The 27,273-nt window shown below is 34.0% G+C and overlaps 1 protein-coding gene across 1 annotated transcript in view; it reads left to right on the top strand.

Moving 5' to 3' along the window:
- LOC126881566 (cilia- and flagella-associated protein 57) overlaps positions 1-27,273 on the top strand; it is a 141,448-nt gene that overhangs the window by 24,177 nt on the left and 89,998 nt on the right. Inside the window, exons 4-7 of the mRNA XM_050645890.1 lie at positions 6,211-6,495; positions 20,426-20,592; positions 24,355-24,559; positions 26,093-26,210. Of these exons, the coding sequence (XP_050501847.1) occupies positions 6,211-6,495; positions 20,426-20,592; positions 24,355-24,559; positions 26,093-26,210 (775 nt within the window). The remainder of the gene's footprint in view (positions 1-6,210; positions 6,496-20,425; positions 20,593-24,354; positions 24,560-26,092; positions 26,211-27,273) is intronic.

Genomic DNA, 27,273 nt, shown 5'->3' with positions numbered 1-27,273 from the left:
AGATAACACAGATATAAATACAAGCGAATCTGTAGTTAAAGAAGCATAATATCAATAGCTACAGGAAGCTTCAAAAAGTAGACTTCTAAGTGTCATCATCATCAACCCGTACGCGTCCACTGCTGAGACACAGATCTCCCTCAGCTGTTTTCATCTGTCTCTGTTTTGTGCGGCTTGCATTAAGTTACATTTCTAAGTGTAGTAAATATAAAAAATATATGACAATAACTACAATTATTCCTGAAAAACAGATAGATAACTTAATTGTAAATTTACAAGCCATCGAACCTGTTTAAAAAAACATATAAGAAATTAAAAGTACAGGAAAAGGATATAAGATGGCAGAAAACAAATAAAAATCCTCTGTTATTTTGACGACGCAATCTTAATCTCCGATAACGAGGATAACCCACAGCGAATTGCACAGACTTTCAATACAGCGGCGAAGAACTACAGCATAAAAATATCAACAGCTAAAGATCAAATCCCTGGTAGTGTCAAGGGAACCCATACGATGCAAAATAGTAATTAACAACGAACTAATTGAACAAGCCTCGAGATTCGAATATCTAGGAGTCGAAAAATGTACTTAGGGGATGTTAAAGAGAGCGTCCCAATGCAAGCAAATAAAGTCAATTACGTGTCAGGATGTCTGAGGGATGTCATCTGGAGAACTAAAGATATGAGGCTGGAAGGGAAAGTACGCATATACAAATCATGTGTAAGATCGATAAGGACTTACGCGATAGAAACAAGATATGATACAGCAGAAAGCAAGAGGATACTGAGAACATCAGAAATGAGAACGCTGAGGTCAATGACTGGGAAAACACCAAGAGACAGAATACCAAACGACAAAATAAGAGATCTCTGTAACATACAAGACAGTACGGTGGGAAAGACAGAGAAGACGATAGTGGAATCAGCATGTGACGGGAATGGACAGCAAAATAATAACCCGTATAACCAGAGATTCAAAGCCAACAGGCAAGAGACCAATAGGAAGGCCCTTTAAAAGGTGTAAGCAGGGCCGTCTCAACCATACAAGGCGCCGGGGTGCAAGACTCATCTTTGCGCCCCCTTTTCTTATATATGTTAGTTTATTATACATATTATGAAGATTATATAGGTTATAGGTACGCTAAAATTAAAACTAATTATGTTGGCATTCTTTATTTATACAGGGTGGTCCAAAGAAAAGAGTCCACCTCGATATTTGGCAGTAGTTATTATACTTTAGGGAAATGCCGAAACAGGTCGATTTTTATTTTTAAATTACAATTTTTTGATATATATTTCATACTAGTGACGTCATCCATCTGGGCGTGATGACGTAATCGATGATTTTTTAAATGGGAATAGGGGTCGTGTGTGGAGCTCATTTGAAAGGATGTTCAATTCTCTATTCAGAAATATAAACATTAATATTATTTATACAGGGTGGACAAAAATTAATTTTTAAATTAAATTAATTGGCAGAATTGGAATTGTCCATGTAATTTATTTAACTCAAAATATATGTTTATTTGGCAAATAAACATTGCTTTTCGCTTAAATTAAATCCTCAAACTGCTAAGCGGTAGGTGGGAGGCTGTTTGTGATTTCCTTTAAGCGAAAAGAAATGTTTATTTGTGACGTAAACATTTTTTTCTATTTTCTGACAGCATAACAATGCATTTTGAGTTAAATATATTACATACATTCTTCTTTTTGCGTCAATTAAGTTAATTCAAAAATTATTTTTTTGGCCACCCTGTATAAATAGTGATATTAATGTTTATATTACTGAATAGGGAATTGAACATCCTTTCAAATGAGCTACGCACGACCCCTATTCCCATTTAAAAAAATGATCGATTACGTCATCACGCTCAGATGGATGACGTCACCAGTATGAAATATATGCTAAAAAATTGCAATATAAAAATAAAAATCGAAATGTTTCTCCATTTCCTTAAAATATAATAACTACTGCCAAATATCGATGTGGACTGTTTTCTTTGGCCTACCTTGTATACCGGGTGTCCACTTATATTTTCCCCCATTTTAACTGCCTATAACTTCTAAACGGCTCAAGATAGAAATATGCGGTTTTCGCTGAAATGTTTTATTTTAGTAAAAGTTTTGTCTGAATGGATTGAATTTTTTATATCGCTTTCAAATACGAAAAAAATGGAGGATTTTTGAAAAAACATTGTTGACTTTTTTTTAATGGAACACCCAGTATATTTTTTTGTAAATTGAAAGAAAGGTCATTCACCTATCCAGCGATATAAAGTTTTTCAAAATCGGTTGTCAAATCACTGAGTAATTAATTTTTAAAATGAGAGATGCAACGTGGATATCACATACCTAAATAACATAACTAAGCAAATTGACATTATGTTATGCGATTTCCACATTGCATCTCTCATTTTAAAAATTAATTGCTCACTCATTTGACAACCGATTTTAAAAAAAATGGTGGATTTTAAAAAAAGAACGTTGTTGACTTTTTTTATTAAAACACCCAGTATATTTTTTTGTAACTTGAAAAAACGATCATTAGCCTATCCAGCAATATAAATTTTTTTAAAATCGGTTGTCAAATGACTGAGCAAATAATTTTTAAAATGAGAGATGCAATGTGGAAATCACGTAACATAATATCAATTCGCTTAGTTATGTTATTTAGGTATGTGACATCCACGTTGCACCTCTCATTTTAAAAATTAATTACTCAGTGATTTGACAACCGATTTTGAAAAACTTTATATCGCTGGATAGATGAATGACCTTTCTTTCAATTTACAAAAAAATATAATGTGTGTTCCATTAAAAAAAAGTCATCAACGTTTTTTCAAAAATCCGCCATTTTTTTTTTCGTATTTGAAAATGATATAAAACATTCAATCCATTCAGACAAAACTTTTGCTAAAATAAAATATTTCAGCGAAAACCGCATATTTCTACCTTGAGCCGTTTATAAGTTATAGGCAGTTAAAATGGGGGAAAATGTATGTGGACACCCGGTATTAAAAAACATGGTTTCAGTATTCAAAAGAGATCTTATAAACTATAACATACTTTTTAAAGTAGGCACATCAAAATCAACTTTTCTAGCTTTTAAGTTGGAAAAAGTTTGTATTGCTGCGGTGATATCTATTTTTACTTGCTTTTCTCTACTTATTAAAACCAATTATTTTTGATCAATTTAGGTTTAGTTAGAAAAAGACCTTTCTCCTTTAGCTATTGTTACTGGAAATGTTAAATATTATCCTTAGCCATGTAGAAATATTTGGGAAAACGGAGAGTAAATTATTTTAGAATATAATATATGTGGCTTCAAATATCGAGTGGAGTTGTGTCTATATTTTTAAAAAATATTGGTAACAATTATTCTAACTCATGGAATAGATCTTCATAATCTATATCAGATCTGTTTCCAAGCGCCAGTTTTTTTTTGTAAATTTAAACATTGTGTTGTGTTTAAGTGTTCTTCGGAGTTTCTCCAACTCAATATACTTTCCATGAAAGAAAAATTATAATTATATTCCCTCAACATCTAAAATCTTTCACTTAATTTTGCAATGGCAATGTCCAAAATAGAAGTTAACGTTAAAATTTTGTTTAGGCAGCGTTTAGACACAGCGATAAATCGCAGCAATTTATAAAAAATATCAATCGAGTTGCTTCAATTTATCGTTGTGTGTAAACTGTAAATCGCAGCGACTTTTCGGAATTGTAATTGGATTGCATCAATTTATTGTAACGATCGAGTTGTTTCAGTTTATAATCAATCGCAACAATTTATCGCAGCGTCTAAACAGCTTTAAAAGATTCAATAAATCGCAGCAATTTATCGTCACAATAAATTGCTGCGATTTATCGCGGCGATTCGGATACACTGATAATTTTTACAAGATGGTGATTCATTGTCACTTCACATTCAATATTGATCAAAATAGTGTATCGTCACCTTTTTGAAATTATTGTCGGAATAATCCAAATGGGTTTCATATTTCATTTCTATATCGTAGGTGTAGTTAAAAGCCTTAATAGTCTTTGTAAAAAATACCGAAAGTGCATTTGTATGTTTTTGTTATTTGTAGTTTTTTTAAGGACAAAAAGCGCAAGTTTGAGCCTAGCAAGTGTTCAGATTGCGCCCCTTGGACTTGGCTCCCGGGTGCCTCGCACCCCTTGCACCCCCGGGTTAAGACGGCCCTGGGTGTAAGAACAGGTCAAGAGGCCTAATATGAGAAGAAGAAGAAGATTTTTTACATGCCGTTAATATGTGAATACCTTCCAGTAAATTTAAAAACGCAAACACATTTTACACTAGCTTTCATAATATCTACAAATTATAGTAAAAATGTGCCCATAGACAGAATTTTGTATGTACTACATCAATCCATGCATTGCCATTTTTAACATAAAATAATATAGCAAACTGAAAGAATCTTATATAAGATATCTAATATTACAATATTCTGAAAGAATGTGATACAATCTCAGAAAGTAAATTAATTATTTATTATTATTATTATCTTTTGTTTTGTTAATTATTATCAAATTGGATATTATTTTTTAACTAAAAGAAAAGAAAAGATGGTTCAGATTTGATTACAATACAGAGCCTCTACTATGTGCTTATACGTATTTCGGAATAACCGTTTCCTCATCGGAGCACCTCGATAGAGGCACTGAACTGAAATCAAATCCTTTCATCCTTTCCGGGTAATTATCAGTTGTAATTGCACAAGAGCTCTGAAATTATTGAATTTTTCCCGAGTGACACTTTGACAGTTTTAATTTCACGAGCCGAAGGCGAGTGAAATTATGTCAAAGTGTCACGAGAGCAAAAATTCTATATTAATTTCAGAGGTCGAGTGCAATTTGTTGCGATTATTTCATGAATAAAACTGTTCAAAACCAAAATTTAATTGTAATTTATTTATGTAAGTACCATTAAACACACAGTTTTTATAAATATTTGACGATTGAAAGTCATCACTTTTATAATTTTTAAAACATTAATTGTCATTAATGTCACTGAATGTATTTTTTCGTAGCAACGAAGGGCATCTGACGTAATATACTTAACGACGGGAGATTATCAAAAATTATCGATTTAATTCAGATTTCTGTAGAAATCAGATTTGGAATAGAAATTCAGATTTCTGTTTCTATTGGTCAGAATCTCCTATGAATGAAATAATCAAAATAATTACCAAAGATGTTACTAGCACCATCTATGAATCAAAAGTCAAATAAGTGAGGAAATAAAATTCGAAATTATTTATCCTCTGAGCTTTTTAAGTTGGAAAAATAAAGCATAAAAGAGTGGCTAAATACTCGACAAGGGAAATCTAAATTGCATTTCACGTCCTGTCGTTCACTGTAATAATAATTTTAGGGAACTATTTCCTCTAATATCCACCAAAAGTGAATAAAGTATAAACTAAAAGAAAAGAAAGGATGGTTCAGATTTAATTACAGTACAGAGCCTCTACTATATGCTTATACGTATTTCGGAATAACTGTTTCGTCATCTGAGCACCAGGGTAGAGGCACTGAACTGAAATCAAATCCTTTCATCCTTTCCGGGTAATTATCAAAATAATTACCAAAGATGCTACTAGTACCATCTATGAATCAAAAGTCTAATAAAGTCAGGAAATAAAATTCGAAATTATTTATCCTCTGAGCTTTTTAAGTTGGAAAAATAAAGCATAACAGAGTGACGAAACACTCGACAAGGGAAATCTAAATTGCATTTCACGTCCTGTCCGATTATTCCGAAATACGTATAAGCACATAGTAGAGGCTCTGTACTGTAATCAAATCTGAACCATCTTTTCATTTCTTTTAGTTTATATTTTATTCACCTTTGGTGGATATTAAAGGAAATATTTCGCTAAAATTATTATCACGGTGAACGACAGGACCTGAAATGCAATTTAGGTTTCCCTTGTCGAGTATTTCACTACTTTGTTATGCTTTATTTTTCCAACTTAAAAAGCTGAGAGGATAAGATAATTTCGAATTTTATTTCCTGACTTATTATTATTTTTTAAGATTATATCTGCTTGTATCAGCTTCGTTTAATACCTACATAATATGTATATGGTATATACTATAATGAGGTTTCCCCTCTAATAAATAAATATAGTAAATGGGGCAAATTATTTGTAAGTTTTTAAATATACTAAATGTTTAATAATATTTCAGAGAAGAAGCGGATCTACCCGTCAATCCATCCCTATACGACGTGTTCGGCGTAGGTGACGACGAAACCGAGTGCTGGGAAATCCGTTGCATAGTAAACATTAGCAGAGGCTTTCTCATGGGCTACTTGAACGGAAAAGTCCACTTTTACGAGAAAGAAAACTCCAACAAATATAGGAAGCGGGGCATTTTCAGAATCCCGGACAGAACAGTCCGTAGAGAATACGAAGAAGAGCCGGAAGTCATAACCACGGTGAACACCATCGCTATAAATCCATCTCAGGACAGGTTGGAATTATTTTACTTATTTCTATTTACGGTTAAAAGGCCGTTATACACACATCCGTTTTGTTGACGCTTATAGCAGCTATTAGTAGGAGAGCTGATAGTAAATTTTGGGGAGGTATTTGAGGCATTCTGAAAATTTTTCTGAAACTATTCCTTAATAAAAAATACAAAAATGCACAGCTGATTGAAGGGTACAGGTAAAAGCGCTGTAGGTAAGCTGCAGGATCTTTATGATCCTACAGCTTACGTATATGCCTCTATATGATCTGTAAATAACTATGTGTTTATTGAATTAGTTCAATATTAATAGGTATACCAGCAGAACGCACTAAGTCAATTTTTTTAATTATTCAACTATTAATGCAGTCGTATATAAAAAGGTATGCTCTATATACTGCAAAGACACACTAAGTCGTACTTATTATAATAACAGAAAAAAATTTAATACTAAGTCAGTTTGATTGTTTCATTTACTAGCAGAATGCATTAAGTACTCTTAATGCAGTCTGCTTGTACTATTTTTGCGAAAACCGAACATACAACACTATATTAACTTTGACTTAGAACATTCTGGTTGTACAATCTGTATACCTATCGTTAGGTTTATTCAAAAGGTTAATGTACGAAAAAAGAAAAACCTTTTAACAGAAAGTAAATAGATTTTAAATACAGCATCTAGAGACTTGCAACTCTTTGCATTGTGTTCAGGATGATGTCGGGAAAAAGTCTACAATAGAAAAATTAATGGAAAGCATAAAATATATCCAAAAGTGCATAGACATGTCAAGATAATTAAGGGTCAGATTTTGTCACTCGGGGGCTTTTGGGGTCGCTGAATACGAATTCGCCATCAACACCGACCCTCGGGGTACCTAGGGCGCAGTTTCACTGCTAAGGCACAAATCTTCTGGAGTTTAGAGGGTTTTCGGCATTAAATTGGTGCAAATAGATTACTCAGGGTGTCTTTGGGTGTGCTGAAGACGAATACACCTTCAGAACGGACACCTGGTGTCTATGGTCACGCCATCTTCGAAGTTTCGAGGGATTTCGGCACTTAATGCAAGCAAATATATTACTAGGCGGTTTTTGGGGTCACTTAATACGAATACGCCATCAGAGACGAATCTGGACCACCTGGTGCCCAAGGTCACTGCTAAGGCATGTTACCTTATCGAGTTTGGAGGGTGTTTGTTCATCGGGGGTCGGTTCTGATGTCGTATTCTTATTCAGCGGTCCAAAAAACCCTCGAGTAATCGTTTGCATAAATTTGCATTTTCATCCATTTTTCTATTGTAGATTTTTTTCTGACATCATCTTAAACACAAATCAAAAAGTTACAAGTTTCTATGTGCAAAACGCGTGTTTAAAATAAGGCCGGAAATGGATAAATTGACTTATTTTAAGCAACTTTTGTTCTATAAAGTTTTTTACGTAAGTCAATACTTTTCGAGTTATTCACGATTTAAAATGTTGATTTTTCGACAAAAAAACTACGTTTTCAGACCGTTTTTCCCAAATAACTCAAAAAGTAAATATTTTATCGAAAGAAACATTTTTAGCAAAAGTGTAGCCTATAAAAAAACGAAAAAAATGGTGTACAAGTAAAGTCTACAAATTGAGTAGAAGCAAAGTTGTAGCTCATGAAAATACGTTCTTATTCGTCTAATTCCAAATCGAATAATTCAACGCCAAATCACCGAAGAAAGAAGCGTTTTTCGGGAGAACCTTATTAACATTTTTAAAGTATCGAAGAAAAGATTACTATTTGTTTTTTACAAAAGTTTACAGCATCAAAAATAAACGAGTTACACTGAAAAAAAGTTGGCCCCTTTTTTTTTTTTGGTAAAAAAAATCGTGAAGACCTTCCTCTATTTAGCACCCTAAATGAAATTAATCGTTTGCCTTTACCATCTATTTTAACTGTATGTGTATTGTTTATATGATCTGTAAGTTTGATTGGTTTGAAGTGCTTATTGTTAAAAACATTTGATTTTATAATAAAAAAAAAATCTAAAAATTTTTGAAAAATTTCATTTTTTCAAAATAACTTAAAAAGTATTAGTGATAAAAAAAATCTTAAAGAGTAAAAAAATGTAGGCTTTGCTATTATAAATATGCTAGTTTCATTTTGTTTCTCCGTAAGACAAAAATTGGTTAAGATATGGCTGTTCAAAATTTGCGTACACTCGTGATTAGTGACCCATTCAAGCTTTCTTAATTATAACCCTTTCAAAAATAAACACTTTAAACCGGTGAGACTGACAGATCATAAAAAAAAATAAATAGGTAAGTAAATTGTTTGAAAAGCGGTAGCGATTAATTTCATGTGAGGAGCTAAACACGGCGAGATTTTCATGATTTTTTACCAAAAAAAAAAGAGGGCCAACTTTATTTTGAGCGTAACTCGCTTATTTTTAATGCTAAAACTTTTGTTAATAATTAAAATAAAGCTTTTTATAAATACTTTAAAAAAGTTTAAATGGGGTTTTCCCGAAAAGTGCTTAATTTTTCGGTGATTTCACCTTGAAATATTCGATTTGGAATTAGACGAATAAGAACGTATTTTTCATGAGCTACAACTTTGTTTTTATTTGATTGATAGACTTTGCTGATACACCATTTTTTGGGCTTTTTATAAGCTACACTTTTGCTAAAAATATTTTTTTCGATAAAACATTTACTTTTTGAGTTATTTGCGAAAAACCGCCTGAAAACGTAGTTTTTTTGTCGAAAAATCAACATTTTCAATGGCAAATAACAAGAAAAGTATTGACTTACGTAAAAAACTATAGAACAAAAGTTGCTTAAAATCAGTCAATTTATCCATTTCCAGTCTTATCTTGCACTTATGTTTTTTTCACCCCCGAGAAGGGGTGCCTGTCACCCCCCAAGTAAAAGCAACCAACGGCACAATTTCAACTTTGAAGTGGATGTAGAACCTAAATCCAAATTTTCATGCAATTCGTAGTTGCCCCTGAAAATTACATGGTATCGCCGAATTTCCCGTTCATTTACTGGGCTAATAATTAATTACTTAATTGAGATGCTACGTATTATCTGTCCTTTTATATAGAGTTAAAGCCTGGACAATTACGGACGCAAATAAAAAATATTTGCGATCGTTGAGATGAGGTGTTATAGAAAAATGTAGAAAATGTCAGGGACACAACACGTAACAAACACGGAAACATTAAGGTATAAGAAGAATTAAATAGATATACTCAACAGTATTAAGGAAGGAACCACATACTAAGAAATGATAAATATGAGTTGATGCGATTGGTCAAGAGAAAGGGGACGGAAAAAACCGGGGAGACAACGCACGTTCTGGTTCAAAAATTTTAAGCAATAGAGAGGAAAAACAACAACAGAACTCTTCAGAACCGCTGCAGAGTAAAATGGGCCGTGATTATTTTCATTATCCTGAAAAGATGCAACACTCGAAGAAGAAAAAGATTCTTTTGTACAGAGGCAAAATAAACTTAGTGCATAGAAATCGGCCCACTAAAAAATTTGGTCATTTTTGATGTTTCATATTTCCTATACCTTTTGGCCGATTTAAGTGATTTTTTGAACATGTTATAGCCTGATACTTTAGCAATACCACTCTAATAATATTGTTGCTAAACAGGTAAATTTTCATTGTATACCGGGTGTACCAATTAAACTGTTTTCTTCTCAAAGTTCGCATCACCCTGTGGGATATTGTAGCATTTATAAAATACTGAAATTAAAACCCAACTATAGCCTCAGGTTTCCTTAACATTTTGTTTTTTGATTTATTCGTTTATGTTGGATAATAAAAAAGTTAGGTACTTTAACAACTAGACATGTCCTTTATCAATACACGGTGTTTCTAAATAAGTGCGACAAACTTTAAGGGATAATTCTATATTAAAAAATAATGTTTATAATAAAAATTATAAACGTATGTCCGCAAATATTTCGTTTCCGAGGTATGGGATTTTAAATTTTTTCTTACAAACTGACGATTTATTTTATTGCTTTAAAACCGGGTGAGATATGCCAATTAAATTTGGTGGGTTTTAAGACGTAGGTATTGCACATTTTTTTACATACAATTAAGAATTTAATATTCACCATTAGCGCGCATATGTGTAATATGACCGATCATATTACCCGTATACACGCTAATGGTGAATATAAAATTCTTAATTTTGTGTCAAAAATCCGCATTGACTATCTCTTAAAACCTACCAAATTTCATTTGCATATCTCAACTAGTTTTAAAGCAATAAATAAATCATCAGTTTGTAAGAAAAAATTCAACATCCCGTATCTTCGAAACGAAACATTTGCAGACATACATTATTTATAAAGCCAACTGTCATTATTTTTTCATGCATAATTATCCCTTAAAGTTTGTCGCACTTATTTAGAAACACCATGTATTGATGAAGAACACGTCTAGTTGTTAAAGTACCTAACTTTTTATTATCCAACATAAACGAATGAATCGAAAAACAGAATGTTAAGAAAACCTGAGGCTAAAGTTGGGTTTTAATTTCAGTATTTTATTAATGCTAGAATATTCCACAGGGTGATGCGAACTTTGAGTAAAAAACACAGTTTGATTGGTACACCCAGTATACAATGAAAATTTACCTGTTTAGCAACAATATTATTACAGCGGTATTGCTAAAGGATCAGGCTAATTACTTAAATCGAACAACAGGTTTAGGAAATATGAGACATCAAAAATGACCAAATTTTTAAGTGGGCCGATTTCTATGCACCTAAGTTTAGATAGATCACAATTTTTCAACATTTTTTTTAAACCTCATTTTTTTATTAGCCTTCTAATTTGTAATTTTTTTTTAAATCGTGCTGTGTTTATATTTGATGAATTTTTTAAACCATAAATTTTGCACACAAATTCTTCCAAAGTATTTGCAAAATAGTTTTGCAAGTATTTTACGATTTAAAAACTGGCTTGTTTATTGTCTTTTGTTTACTTAAAAAACTACAATTTGCATGAAAGATAATTTTTGTTATAAATGTTTACATGTTTTCTAATTTAGGGGGTTAATTTTAAAATTAAATGACCGCTACCTTTCAGCCAGGTTTACATTTGTGTATTAGGATATTATGGAAGACTATTATGTATATGAAAAATTTTCTCGGAATTCCTTAAATACCTTCCTAAAAATATATACCAGCCCTCTGACTACTTATAGCAGCGACAATAATATGTGTGGAACTTGTCAAAAAAGGTCGTATGTTTTAAGGCGTCGTAGAAATAAGAGAATAATAGTGTTTTATGGCTAAATTCCATCTAAAAAATAAATTATGACTTAAGCTTATTACCAATTTGTCATACATAATAATTTTAACAACAGATTTATGGTTTACAATCATACGCAGATTTATTACGCGAGTCATTTTTGCAGTTGACTGATCGATAGGTATTTTAATATGTTATGAAACTTTTTTTGAAAAGTTGAAATTAAGGAATTTTCTACTAAACTCACTAAGGCAACAGTTAACTTTACACGTTCAAATGTTATTGCAATTGTATTATATGAACACTGGATTTTTGTTCTTCTTCCCTTTAAGGCTACGGCAGAGAACAAGGGTCCTTGTTCTCTGGCTACGGCTCCACGGGCTGGAAATTGACGCTAGCATTAGCCGCAAAACGAACTTAAGGTTCCACGGAACGGAATAGGAATAGCCGAACTGAACCGACTACGCACAAGTCCTGTAGTCGGTACAGTTCGGCTATTCCTATTCCGTTCTGCGGAACCTTAAGTTCGTTTTGCGGCTACTGCCAGCGTCAATTTCCAGCCCGTGGAGCTGTAGCCTTAGTGCCGTATCCCAATCGAAGGTTGAATAATATCGTCAGCACTAATATCTTTACTCTATCTACCGTTACTCTAAAGACTTCTTAGAACTGCATTTAAACGAGTCCCTTAAATTATTCAACCACGACACTCTCCTTCCTATACTCCTTCCTCCCCTCATCTTTCCTTGTATTATCAGTCGTAGCAGTTCATATCGCTGTCCCCTCATTACGTGTCTCAGATATTTCAACTTTCTTATTTTTATTTTGTTTATTATTTTGTATTCTTTGTCTTTTTCTCGAAATACTTCCGTGTTAGTTTTCTTCTGTGTCCATACTATTTTAAACATCCTTCTGTAACACCAGATTTCAAAGAACTGTACCTTATTTATGTGTTCTTGCTTCAATATCCAGCTTTTAAGTTCATATTGTTACATATTCTTTGAAATACTTTTATTCAACTCAACAGAAATTACAATACTTTAACAAACTGATAACTGCAAACTTCAAAATCTGAATTACGACTGAACTGAACTATAAAATGTCAAACACATAAGTTTATATAGATTCCTGACGTTCTAGACGTCACCAGACATTTCTGGGTTATTCCATGCATAGAGTTATATATTAGCATAGAGAGAGTGTCATTCAGAGCGAAGTGACGACACCATCTTTTTTATTTGGATTAGTGCTGTTTCACTCTTACGCATAGTAAAGCTGCTACAGTTGTCCTCCTCTTCCGTGCCTATATTCACACTGAATGTCATCATAGATTTTCGATACAATGTGTTAGAAAGAGATGCAGCAAACCAGTCCATGAAATCTTGTCGTCAGGAAGCGCAGAAGGTAGGCTCCCTCTATGTTAATATATACCTCTATGATTCCATGACATCCAGAACATTCTCGTACGTGACTACTTCTTCTTTCACGTCGAGGGACTTTTTCTATGTAGGATCAATCTACGGAAGTGTCATAACACTGCTCCCTTCTTTATAGTTATTCGCCTCGAATAACTGGTCTATCAGGGTCTGGTTGAAGCCAACAGGGTGGATCAGTTCCACGATATGGGGTTAATCTCTCGATATGAACTATCTTGGGTTTACTTCTAGCTGAAAACTGAATGCGGTAGATAATATCGTTTATCTTTTGCAGGACGGTGTACGGGCCTTCCCAGCTTCGTTGAAGTTTCGGACAAAGTCCTTTGTTACATGTGGGATTGTATAACCATACTGGGTCATCTCTTTTGAATTTTGTCCCCGTAGCATGCATATCTAGCCTAGACTTGGCTTTATCACTTTGAAGCTTCAAACTTTTACGGGCAAATTCGTAGACCTTTTCTAATTTTTCTCTTAAATTTTCGATGTACGTCAGGGATGAACGTTCTTCTTCGCAGGGAGGCAATCTTCCGAAAATAAAATCTTAAGGAAGCTTTATTTCTCTACCGGTGATCATCATAGATGGAGAATAACTAGTTGCTTCATATTCAGAACTTCTGTAGGCTAACAGGAATAGATGAATTAAAGTATCCCAATCTTGTTGATTATCAGCAACAAACATGGAAAGATATTGACAAATAGTTCTATTGTGTCTTTCGATCATTCCGTCTGATTGTGGATGGAGAGGCGTAGTGCGAGTTTTCTTAATACCCATGATTTTCATTAATTTTTGCCATAATTATGATTCAAAATTTCATCCTTGATCAGAATGCAATTCTAAAGGAACTCCATGTGACACAATAGAACTATGTGTCAATATCTTTCTATGTTTGTTGCTGGTAGTTAGTGAGGATACAGAAATTCCTCAAAATTCTGAAAGTACCGTCCTGGCAAGACTGAGTCAAAAACCTGAAGGTCTACATTTCGGCGTTGTGGAAAGCGAGGAACTTCTTCATGACGGAATCTTGATAGCCAGGTACCTCGTTAATGTAGATGAGATAATTCCAGTAAGGGTTGCTAATTTATCCAAAAAGCCTTTTAAATTGAAGAGAGAACAACAAATAGCATTATGTACGCCAGTATAAAAAATAACCAAGTGTGAAAAATATTTAAGAAAGAATACAGCTTCAAGTTACCAAATTGACCCTATCCTCATGAAACAACTTATCAAAACTGTTGATCATTTAACAACTGAAGAAATAGAAAAAGGTAATGAATTTATTAATGAGAACTACGACATTTTTGAATCCGAGAAATCTACAGGGCGTACTAGTCTAGTTCAACATAGAATTTATACTGGAGATGCAAGACCAATTCGTCAAGCCCCCACCAAGTTGAAAACGTAATACATGACATGATAAATGCAGATATCATCGAAGAAGCTTCGGGCCCCTGGTGTTCACCAGTAGTTCTAGTAACTAAAAAAGACGGATCTACTCGGTTTTGTGTAGACTACAGAAGATTAAACCAGGTTACACAAAAAGACAATTATCCTTTACCACGAATAGATGATACACTGAATATTTTATCAGGTGCTAAATGGTTTTCAACCCTATACTTAAAAAGCGGCTACTGGCAAGTTGAGGTACATCCTGATGATAGAGACAAAACAGCTTTTTCAACTGGCCGTGGTCTCTACAGGTTTCAGGTTCTACCATTTGGTCTTTGTAATGCTCCAGCTACGTTTGAACGTCTGATGTAAATGGTTTTAAGAGTGAAAAACGTGTCTAGTATATCTTATGATATAATGATTATGTCCAAAACCATTGATGAGCATCTGAAAAACTTAGGTAAGCGATGTATTTGACAGATTGCCAAATGCCAATTTAAAGCTCAATTATAAGGAATGTTATAACTTCTTTGAAAAACTTTTATTCAACTCAACAGAAATTACAATACTTTAACAAACTGATAACTACAAACTTCAAAATCTGAATTATGACTGAACTGAACTATAAAATATCAAACACATAAGTTTATATAGATTCCTGACCATAGAGGTATATATTAACATAGAGTGAGCCTACCTTCCGCGCTTCCTGACGGCAAGTTCTCATGGACTGGTTTGCGGTATCTCTTTCTAGCACATTGTATCGAGAAACTAAGATGACATTAAGTATGAGTATAGGCACGGAAGGGGAGGACAACTGTAGCAGCTTTACTATGCGTAAGAGTGAAACAACACTAATCCAAATAAAAAAGATGGTGTCGTCACTTCGCTCTGAATGACACTCTCTCTATGATAATATATAACTCTATGTTCCTGACGTTTTAGACGTCACCAGACATTTCTGGGTTATTCCATGACATCCAGAACATTCTCATACGTGACTACTTCTTCTTTCACGTCGAGGGACTTTTTCTATGTAGGATCAATCTACGGAACTGTCATAACAATATTGTAGTATCGAAAACACGTAGCATCTTAGAGCTCTTACTCTCAGTTCTTATCTAAAGTCCCTGTTGAAGAGAATTATTTTTGTTTTTACAAACAAATTTCTTGCTATTTCTGTACTGGCCCTTATTTCTGTTACATTATTGTCTGAAATCTAGGTTACTAGGTATTTGTATTTATCAAACCTTTCTATCGGTACATTTCCCAAATGTTTGTTTGTTCGTATTTTTGGATTTGTTGTTGCAGCAGTCTTATTTGGCACTGGAAATAACAGTGTGAAAATCTGGATAAGTACATCTGGAATCAGGGATACAGGATCGTTATGAAAAATTTCCATGTGTACCCTTTATCCTAAATGCGTATGGACAAGAAGATAGAGGTAACATGAGAGTTTTTTCCGGCCGGCAGATGGCATAGAGCATGAAGGGGCCAGGAAACTGAGCGGGCTGTACCCTTTACCATGGATGAACTTGTTGAGGTATTGGGCACACTTAAGATGCACAGGTCTCCCGAACTGGATCAGACATCACCTGAGACGGTGAAAGGTCTAGGACGAGCGGAGCCTGCGGCTTCTAGAGCACATGAAAGCACTACAGGAAGCACATACCTTTCCGGAGCCTTCTTCTTCTTCTTCTTAACTCAGGCGAGACTCGTTAGCCTCTGGCACTTACTCATAAGACCTTTGTACCAAACCCTGTTCTTATCCTTAAACTTTAATAAGTCCTGTGGTCTCAACGAAGGCCAACAGTTTTTTATTGGTAGTTTAGGATCTCTTCTGGTTCAAACCTCATTTGACCAGTGAAATCCTGCCTTAAATCACCTAGCACACTGCAATGGCATAGTATATATATGGCAGTTTCTTCTTCCATTTCGCACTTTCTGCACCATGGTTCATTCACCTTACCTAGTTTGTATAGGTGATTTCTTAAACGGCAATGTCCAGTCACCATTTCGGTGACCGTTTTGATCTCTCGTTTATTGAGTTTCATCAAACTGTTCAAGAGTTATACATCAATATTCTTGATTATTTTTTTAGTCTAGATTTGCACTTGAGTGGTTCTCCATTTATTTTGGTAATTCTTTATCAGCCATTTCTGAACCTCGTTTTTCATAGCATCTTTAGTGATGCCACAGAAAGGCTCTGGGCCTTCAAAAGTTTCTCTCGGGCCTTGTTTAGCTAACATATCTGCTCGTTCGTTTCCATGCACCCCTTCATGACCCGGCACCCATATTAAAGACACTTGATTGTTTTTGCCAGGTTATTGAGGAGATCTTTGCAGTTTCTCACCAGTTTTGATTTGGTGAGAGGGTTCTTTACAGCCAGAATAGCCGATTGGCTATCTGTGTAAATGTTGATTCTCTTAGCTTTAGGATCTTCATCAATGATTTCATCAATGCAGGCCACCAAAGCAAAAACTTTAGCCTGGAACACCGTTGTATGTTGACCTAGGCTGTAAGATTTATTATAGTTACATGTTTGCCCAAAGACTCCTGATCCAGTACCATGGGCAGTTTTAGATCCATCAGTGAACCATATTAAGTCCCCATTAATATTTGGGACTTTTTGTTCTCTAGACGGTATAATTGTGTTAAGCTTCTCAGTGAAGGTTAGTTCTGGTGTCATCATATCTGAGTTCATCATAAAGATGGATTCCTCAAGTATAGTCCCAGTAATGTTTGTATGGCTATTCAATACATAATTTGGCCTCCAACTATTGTTTGCTTTGAGTCTCAGGATGGTCAAATATATAATTACAGCGGAGCGGAGGGAGACCTGTGATAGCCTCTAATGAAGCCGTTCCTGTACTATTCAAGGCTCCTGTTATATTTAGAAGCGCTTGTCTTTGTAGGGTGGTGAGAGTGGTCACACAAGATTGCAAAGATTCCGGAGCCTTGAAGGACATCAGCACTTAGTACTGCTACCCAAAGCTGGGGAAAAGTATAACTCTGTCTGCCTCCTTCCGTGCATCGGTAAGCTGTATGAAAGGATGCTGCGGGGACGCATAGATGACATAACTTAGAGATCAAGAGGCTTATCCCCGAGGCAATTATTTGATTTTTGCAAAGAGAAAAGCACGATTGATGCAATCGTGAATGTATTTGACGCACTGCGCAACAGAGGAGACGCCTCGACGCCTTGCTGTAGTTAGTCGTTAGGAATTGATTCAATGGGTCTATTGAATAAAAAGAAGTGTTTGCTTTTACTTACAAGTATTTAAGTATTTACTTAATACCAATTGAATAAAGTCATTTCTTTAATGCTTTGTTCAATTACTATTAAGTAAATACTTAAATACGGGGAAATAAAAGCAAAGACTTCTTTTTATTCAATAGACCCATTGAAGTAATGAAGGCAATGTGGGCAAGAGAGAAAATGTCATGGTTACCTGATGAATGTGGTGACAGAATAAGCCGTAAGCATCAGCTCCTACGCCGTATATCATATTCTTAACCCGGGAACAGTCGCGCTCTTTTCTGTCACGTAATCGGTCGCGCGTTAGATTTTATCTAACAATAGGTATTTAAAACAAAAATTTTTATCATATTTTTATTTACTTGTTATGTTAAAACTAACTCTTTCTATCACAAGGGATACACGAAAACGGAACAAAAGCTAAAATAAAAGATAACAGATACAAAGAAACGGAACAAACATTAAATTAAACCACAGTACGTAATTGCGCTAGTACGTCGGGCTAATTTTTGCGCAAAGTGTCTGTTAATTTATGGTTAACAACTGTTAATTTATGGTTAATATCGGAATCGTTTACATATGTATAGATATCTGAGTACAAAAATACTCTTAAATACAATACCAGAAGAAAACTGCACTAGAAAACTACACTTAAAAATTTTGACCTACATTATCAGTCGCGTCGTTAGATTTTATCTAACAAAAGTCAATTTTACGATTCTACTCATATTTAGTTGTGCTGTCCGGTACCCTTGGACATGTGAGTCGTCTAGTTTCAAAACCCGACAAATCCACTGAGGTCAAATGTTGGGAAATAGTCCAGGGTAATAAGGTTTTTTCCATGACACTTGAACAGCCAGGGTACTGATGCGTTTTTTCGACAGGTAATACCTATAGGAACAAATTATAACTAACCTGCGAAGGATCTGGCGGCCATTTTTATTTATAAACAATTAACTGTCAAAAAATGGAATTTTCCCCTTTTTTCAAATCAGCGAAAAACAGTGAAACTTATGATTTTTTTAGTACAAATATCTTCGAGATTATGAAAAAAGCTTTAAAATGACATATTACAAAGATTGATATACTCATTTATTGTTAATAAAATTGCGAAAAAAGTCGGAATTGTAAAAAAATATTTTTTCAATAACTGTTGTAAAAATTAGTGTACAGCTTTGAAATTTTTGTCAAATGAGGGTTCTTTGGTGCTTAATATGTGATATAAATTTCAAAACGATTCGTTTAATTGTTTAAATTTTATTCAAATTGTTTTTCCCAGAGAGCATATTTTTTGCAATAACATAAGTCAGAAGAAAATGACGTTAGAACCATTCCACAGGTGTCGAAAGAGCATGAGCTATATTTTCAATTTGGTTTAAAAAAAAAGTGAATAAAAAATGCACTTATTAGTAATAAATAATTATGCAAAAGTATCGTAAATCTTTCCTTAAATCTTTTTATTTTGTTATAAGAAATTATACATATCTATTACAATTTTTTATCAATTATGATATAGATAACATTACTTGGTAGTTGTGCACTTAAAACAGGGTAAAAAAGTTAATTTTTTTGGAAAAAGTTAATTTTGTTTCAAGTTGTTGCCAATTTTCTCCCCAATGTTTTCTCCAACAAGCTTTTCTTTTTTAGGACGTACACCACCTGTAACTGTAGATTGGAACATACTTTTAACGGATTTTCCTTTTTTAAATAAAGACTTATATTAATTCCCCTAGATCACATTTATAAGACTGTTCCCCTCTAATAGTTACAACTTTGCTTTTTCCACGTCTTCATAGAAATATTTTGCTCATATTAAATCGAAAGTTTAAGGTTTAAGTGCAGTTTGGCAATCCGTTTCCCAGTCGTACACCGTCACATCTTTACCCAAGATATAGAGAGTTCCTTGGTCTTTAAAAATTTCAATGAACTCTTCTGGAGAAACGATGGTGTCTTTTTTTTAATAACTTTTTCGATCTTTGCAAATACTCTGTCTGGGGGAATAAATGAATGTCCAGCCAGCGCTCTCTTTGTAGCAGCCATGCAATGACGTCACTTTCTTACCTGACTGTGATTGGTTGCGTCGGATTTGCTGGCATTTGATTTTAACAGTGCTTGGATTTGCTGGATTTTGAAACCAACCCAATATTTCAAATGCAAATTAAGATTAGATTTGGAGGGTTTTGCATCGGAAATTCAGTATAAACTTGTAGAGGGCAAGTTACAAATCTGTTGACATGAATAACTCAATATTCATAAAAAGTGGATTTGTCGGGTTTTGAAACTAGACGACTCATGTGCATTACTACACTCTTGCTCGAGGCACTTGCGAGTTTTTCATCAAGTTATCACGGAAAAGAATAAAATTTTAGATTCTTTCTAACGGCGCGACCGATCCCGGGTTAATATGGTATTAACTGCAAAAATGCTTGATTGTCAAAAATGTATGTTGGCTTTTATTTTTTAGAACGGCCAGCATTCTTGTTAATAAGAGTATCTAAGTAGATACATAATTGTATTATTATATTATAAAAATGCAAATGAAAACGGTACAAGAAAAAGAAAATGTCTTTCATTTATTCGTGTTGTTATTTTTTTCCTAATTTCAGAATTTTAGTAACTTGTCGAGAGATGCAGTTATGGAGCGAACGTTTATTTGTTCACGACAAATTTACAGGGCCAGAAGTAGACTTGGTAGATTTTGGATATTCAGTTCATTTGGGAAATATTGGAGGACTGTCGGTTTGTAGATGGAAACCGATAGTGTTGAGTATAGGTACCGTATAATTTCTTGATTTCTATTACTATTTTATCATACCCATTGTATTGTATTTTAATTTTAGTGATTATTATTAATTATTTTACTCTATGCATCCCTTATGACAATAATATAGAGTGAGCACGTAAAAGTTGGAATAAATTAATTTTTTTCGTAAATGGACGATTTTGGAAATAAATTCCGAAACAGGTCGTTTTTTATATTTAAACTATGATTTTTTGGAAAATATATTCTGCTAGTGACGTCATCCATCTGGGCGTGATGACGTAATTGATGAATTTTTTTCAACGAGAGTACGGGTCGTGTACTAGCTAATTTGAAAGGTTATTCAATTCTCTATTCGGTAAAATAAACATTAACATAATTAAAAATAAATAAATATTTTCAACTTAAACTTTTTTATTATACAGGATGTCCAAAAGAATGTGAATAAAATTTAATTTAAACAAAAAGAAGAATGCATGTAATTTATTTAATCCAAAATACATTTTACTGCTGTCAGAGAACAGAAAAAAATGGTTATTTGACAAATAAATATAGTTTTAAGCTTAAATTCAATGTTAAAGCTGCCACCCAGCCGCCTCTTGGTAGTTTGAACATTTAAGCGAAAAGCAATATTTATTTGTGAAATAAATATTTTCCTTTAATATTTAACTAAAACTTTCAAATGAGCTATCACACGACCCCTCTTCTCATTTAAAAAAATCGTCGCTCGTCACACTCAGGTGGATGACGTAACCAGTATGATATCTATGACAAAATAATCATAAAAATAAATATCGACCTTTTTTTATTAAACACAAGCTGTGTTTAGACTGCTGAAATCTGGTCATCAGTTGACCAATTATCAGTTCTTCTTTAACTTAAATTACTAAATGATACATAATCTAAAATCTTAACTCTATGGTGTCCTCTTATTTTTTTTAACAAGTATGCATTTTAAAACTAAAACTAACACACAATACAACACTATGCTCTGCTTTTACACTAACACTTTACACTAACTCAAATGGTTTTCTTCGTTTGAGTCTTCTTTCTAACCCAGTATTATCGAGGAGCTGGATGGCCTCGATGTTTACATGACTATGGAGCCGTTGTTCGTGACTACCTGCCATCTTCTTGATAACTTTGTCTACATCTTCCATCTCAAGATCCTTGTGGAGGTCGACATTTCGGATATACCAAGGAGCATCAATCTGGAATGGAGCAGCATTCTGGAATCTCTGGATAATCTGGATATTACTTGAATTGGCACAGTCCCAGAGTTGGCAACCATACATCCATACTGGTCTAAGTATTTGTTTGTATAGAAGTATTTTGTTATATGTGGACAATGCAGAGTTTCTTTCCATCAGCCAATACATTTTTTTGTAACGGATACCTAATTCTTCCCTTTCCTTTTTAATGTGAACTTTCCAGCGAAGCCCTGCATCAAGTGTGATACCTAAATATTTTGCAGAAGATGCATATTATGGTATTTTGGCATCATTTATTCTAATTGGAATGTTTTCGATTTTTTTATTTGTAAAATTGACATGAATAGATTTGTATTCATTTAATTTGATTTTCCATTTTTTAGTCCAGTTATGTATTTTATTTATTGCTAACTGTAATGCTTCTGCTGCTTCTTCGCTGGTATCACCTACTGCTAAGATAGCGGTATGATCTGAAAATGTGGCTATAATATCGTTTTCCATTTCAGGTATATCGTATGTGTATAACAGGTAGAGGACAGGACCTAATACGCTTCCTTGAGGGACTCCTGCTCTGATTTCTTTTAGATCAGAGTGTACACGTCTTCTTGCTTAATTCTGAAATATCTGTCAGATAAATATGACTGCAAAATTTCTGAATATTGTGTAGGCATAAGAATTTTGAGTTTGTAGACTAAACCTTCATGCCGTACTTTGTGGAAGGCCTTAGCTACGTCTAAAAAGATTGTAGAACAGACTTTCTTTTCTTCTAATGATTTCTCAATTTATCTTAGTAATTCTGTGTACCTGATAAATCGTAGAATGTTTATTTCTGAAGCCACATTGGTAGTTTGGAATCATTTATTTTTCTTCTATTATTGGTTTCATTCTTTTTAGCAGAAGTTTCTCAAAAAGCTTCAACATCACTGGTAAAAGTGATAATGGTCTATATGAAGACACTTCATTTGGTGATTTTCCTGGTTTGGTATCATTATAATCTCAGCTATTTTCCATAAATTTGGAACATATCTCGATCTAAATGCAGCATTGATGATGTTGGTCAATTTGACTATGGCTTTACGAGGCAGGTTTTTTATTAATTCTCCAGTAATTAGATCATATCCTGGTGCCTTCTTAGGATTTATATTTTCTTTTATTTCATCAGCTACTTTCTTCGGGATGTTGGTCTGATTCGCTCATCTGTCTGATTAAGCTCTATCGATATTTGTTCATTATTTTGGTCATCATGCGGTTTTAATATATTTTCTAAATATGTGGCAAATCTCTCTGCTTTTTTCTCATTACTTCTAGCTCAGCTACCGTCTTCTAGTTTAATGTGTGGAGAATGGGTTACTGGTCTTTTTAGCCTTTTAGTTGCTTTTCATAGAGAGTACTCCGTGCTGCTAAAAAATCGACCTATTTCAGGATTTATTTCCAACATCACCCATTCATGATAAAATGATTTTATTCCAACATTTACGTGCCCACTGTATAATACTGTTCACTTTAGTAAAGGTGTATGTATAAAAAATATACAGTAAATTGAGCATGTACTATCCTAGGGCACAGCACAACCTACCACTTTCTTACTTTTAAAATATTAAATTGGTTGGTGGTTGGCTGTATACCATAATTTAAAAAATTAAAAAAGAAGTTTAAAAATATTTTTGCATCATTACATCTTTTTGCATTTAAAAACACCATAGACTTTCTTTTTTAACTTCCCTTTACTCCACCAACATGTAATAACTATTCTTGGCAATATATTCATACTCACACCCACAATACATTGGTGGATATGAAGTAATCTTAATTTTGAATTGCTTTTAGTAATAACAAAATTGGGTAACAATGATAAAAGTCTAAATATTTTATCTCGCTTATTGATTAGTTTTGTGTACATATTAACTAAATTTTTGTACCCATTTATGTAAACTGTAAATATCCTTTCAATATCTTCAATGGCAAACCAGCAACGGCCGCATTTAAAATCAGTGTCAATATATAGTGCAGTATCATAAATTAGGTGCCTGTATAGCCCCTACAAAAGCTCGCTGGTTTCACTCTGGTGTCCAAATCTGTCAGTATTCGCAAATACAGTGGACCCTCGGATTAAGTCGGATTAATCGGGACCGCGGCCGATCCGGGTTATCGAAAATCCGGGTTAGCCGGAGAATATGACAAAAATTAATAAAATAATGTATACTTACAGGTACACTCCATTATAATTGCGAAAACATGAAATACATATGGACAATACATCTAAATTACGTAGAGTTGTTTACAGTATTGTTCATTTCTTGGTCTCAGTCAAACTGGAAAAATGTTTGTTTTGTCTAATGAAAATCGGTGTGGAGGGAGCTGGACTTCCGGGTTATCGGAGGCCGACTTATCGGGGTTCCACTGTATACTCTTTCTCGAAAACCTCACAGATTTCAACACTCTGATGCCAACACACGTTAGCATCTGTAAATATGCAGCATGGTCAAAGCCAAGGAAATAATTTCTTAGGACTTTAGGGTCTTAATAAAGTAATTGTAAAGTATTATATCAACAAATGTTTAAGGTTGTCAAGATAGATCAGTAAAAATTTGGAATTACGAAACGTATGACGTAGAATTGGTACAAATTTTTGAAGACGATATATATTCAGTATCCCTGCATCCCACTGGACTCTACACCGTTATAGGATTTTCTGATAAACTTAGATTTATGACCATTATGATTGACGAAATTGTTTTGACCAAGGAATTTAGCATAAGAAATTGCGAGTAAGTATTGCAGTGGTGTAACTTTAGTACATATATTCTATTATAGGTCTGGATCCCGCGTATGAAAAAAAAGGTGATTAATAGCAAGCTAAAAATTTGTTAATAGCTTAAGGGTGTCTAGTCGGATAAACTTTGATATATGGGAACACTGGAACAGGGGCAGTTTTAATTGTGGAACAGGTTAAAAATTTGGAACGGTCAGGCCACGAAAACGGCACATTTATTTTGTCCGACAGAACAGACTTAAACTCTCCGAACAGAGATTAAACTCTCATGCAAAAATCAGACTGCTATTTATCACCTTATCACATTAAAACGCCCATTTGGTGTCAGGCCTGTCAATTATGACTCCTAAATATTTTATGTACTCTGTTTCAAAAATATTTGTTGTTTTTTATTTATTTTTAATGAATTAAAAGTTGGCAGAGAATTTTTATATATTGCAAAAGGTATATGTATATTTAGTTTTTTCATAATTTAATGTGAGTTTGTTTTTTGCAACCATGTTTTTATAATTTTGAAGTCTTGTTCTGCTATAATTTTAAGATCTAATAAGAATTATAAAAAATTGCAGTGTCATCAGCAAAACTAATTATGTTTCCAACAGTTTTTAGTTTGAGCATGTCATTAACATCGAGTGTAAAAAGTAGAGGGTCTAATGCGGTCCCTTGCGGTACGCCATAATTAATTACTTCAGGATCACTTTTGACACCATAAATTTCTACAAATTATTTTCTGTCAGTTAAGTAACTTTTTAGTAATGTCAAAACCCGTCCTCTCAGACCATACTTCTTAAGTTTTTTCAACAAGGTCTCGTGAGATATCGTGTCAAACGCCTTAGAGAGATCGACGAATATGCATAAACTACGTTTATTAGACTCAAAATCTTCTGATATTTGTGATGTTAGTTTACAAATAGCATCTTATGTCGATTTTCTTTCTCTAAAACCATATTGGCAATCCGATACCATGCTAAACCTGTCCAAAAAACTTACTAATCTATTTTTTTTAATTTTTCAAATATTTTGGAAAAAACAGACAACAAAGAGACTGGTCTGTAATTAATCACGTCTTCTTTATTTCCTGTTTTAAACAGAGGTTTGATTTTGCCTATTTTCAGACATTTTGGAAAGCAACCATCCTGAAAACATGCATTAATGAGACAAGTCAAAGCAGTAATAATTTCTTCCTTAATTTGTTTGATGGTCTCTGTTTTGATCCCATCCCAACCAGGAGATTGTTTGTTTTTTAAAGATTCTATTGCATTTACCACTTCTTTTTGGTCAACGAGGTACAAGTACATGCTGCTTTCTATCCTATCTATTTCCTCATTCTGGTCATTACAAATGGGTATTTTTTGTGCACACTTTTGTCCTAATGTACTGTAATGTATGTATATTAAATTTATTTGAAATTTCTTTTCTGTCAGTTCTTATTTCTGAGGATACTTTTAGTATATGAGGATACTTTGAGTATCCTCATCTTATAAGAGAAAACTCTTAGTATAAATAAAATAACTAATAAATTTTTCAGAATGACAAGATTTAGCCACATGGGTCATCTCTTTGCTGCTGCCAATGGAACCGTTATACAAATATATTCGGCAGTAACATTCGAGTTAATGTATATGTTAAAGGGGCACAACGGAAAGGTAAATTTGTTAATTAAATATCAGCACATGAAACAATGATATCCATTCGTTTTTTAGTTATTTTTCATGATTGTACCTCATTTGTATGCTTCACTTTTTTATAATTTCGTCAATCATTAAATTGATCAAAAAAGGACTAAGACTGTTCACTTGTGTTATGAACTATTATAATCTATTCTCTATCCTCCCAAGCATTTTCTTTTACTGATTTTTTTACCGTTTTTTACACCCACACAAACTCGTACAACCCTAACGTCGCCGTCGGGAAACATGTGTATTCCAATGAAACAGTGGGCCCCATATGTCCGAATCTCAAACCTATCACACTCCATAACAGAGTGGTTACCTATCTGACCCACAAACTGTACCACAACTCCTCCCCATCACAGGTCATAACGAATGGAGAGGATTTGTACTGGACGCTACTTTGGATGCCTTGGGTAAGGGGACATCCTATGTATTACTTTATGTGGTTAAGCCCCCTAATTTTAGGACTAGCTAGGAGTGGTTTTCTCCCTACTAATGACTTAATTTACCTATTACTTGACTTTGGACGTGTGTCCTAAAATTCTAGGTATGTTCCGGTCAGCGAGGCACCGACCTAAGTCGGTGTTCCACTGTCCGGACTCTATGTGCTCGGTCATTCAGCCGTCGAACTGGCAAAAGGAATTTTGATCTCCTCGACGGCTGAGCGCCCGAAATGTGTGGCTATCAAATCCATCTCTGTCGGTGAGTGATCTTGATCAAGATTTCGCGTGTTGGTCCATTTGACCTACCTGAATGGTATTTAGTGCCTGAAGAGCGACTTGTCTGTGTTTGCAGTTGAACTATTTACTTGCTCTAAAGCCGGCCACTCACGGTACGCATCTAAACATTCCGTATATGTATTTGGCACATAGGAGTTTTCTATTGGTTCCTTGAGGCACGCGGTCATATTTCAACCAATAGGCGGCGAGGTGCCAAACGCGTATACGGAATGTTATTCGGTGCGAAATTCATATATGGAATGTTAAATATTCGTAGACCAAAAAAGACGACTTTTTATTACAATCAGTTAAAGAAG

Source organism: Diabrotica virgifera, chromosome 3 (genome assembly GCF_917563875.1).
Source record: "Diabrotica virgifera virgifera chromosome 3, PGI_DIABVI_V3a".
NCBI classification, from domain to species: domain Eukaryota; kingdom Metazoa; phylum Arthropoda; class Insecta; order Coleoptera; family Chrysomelidae; genus Diabrotica; species Diabrotica virgifera.
The sequence above is the reverse complement of the archived record's forward strand: the minus strand, read 5'-3'. Positions and strand labels throughout refer to the sequence as shown.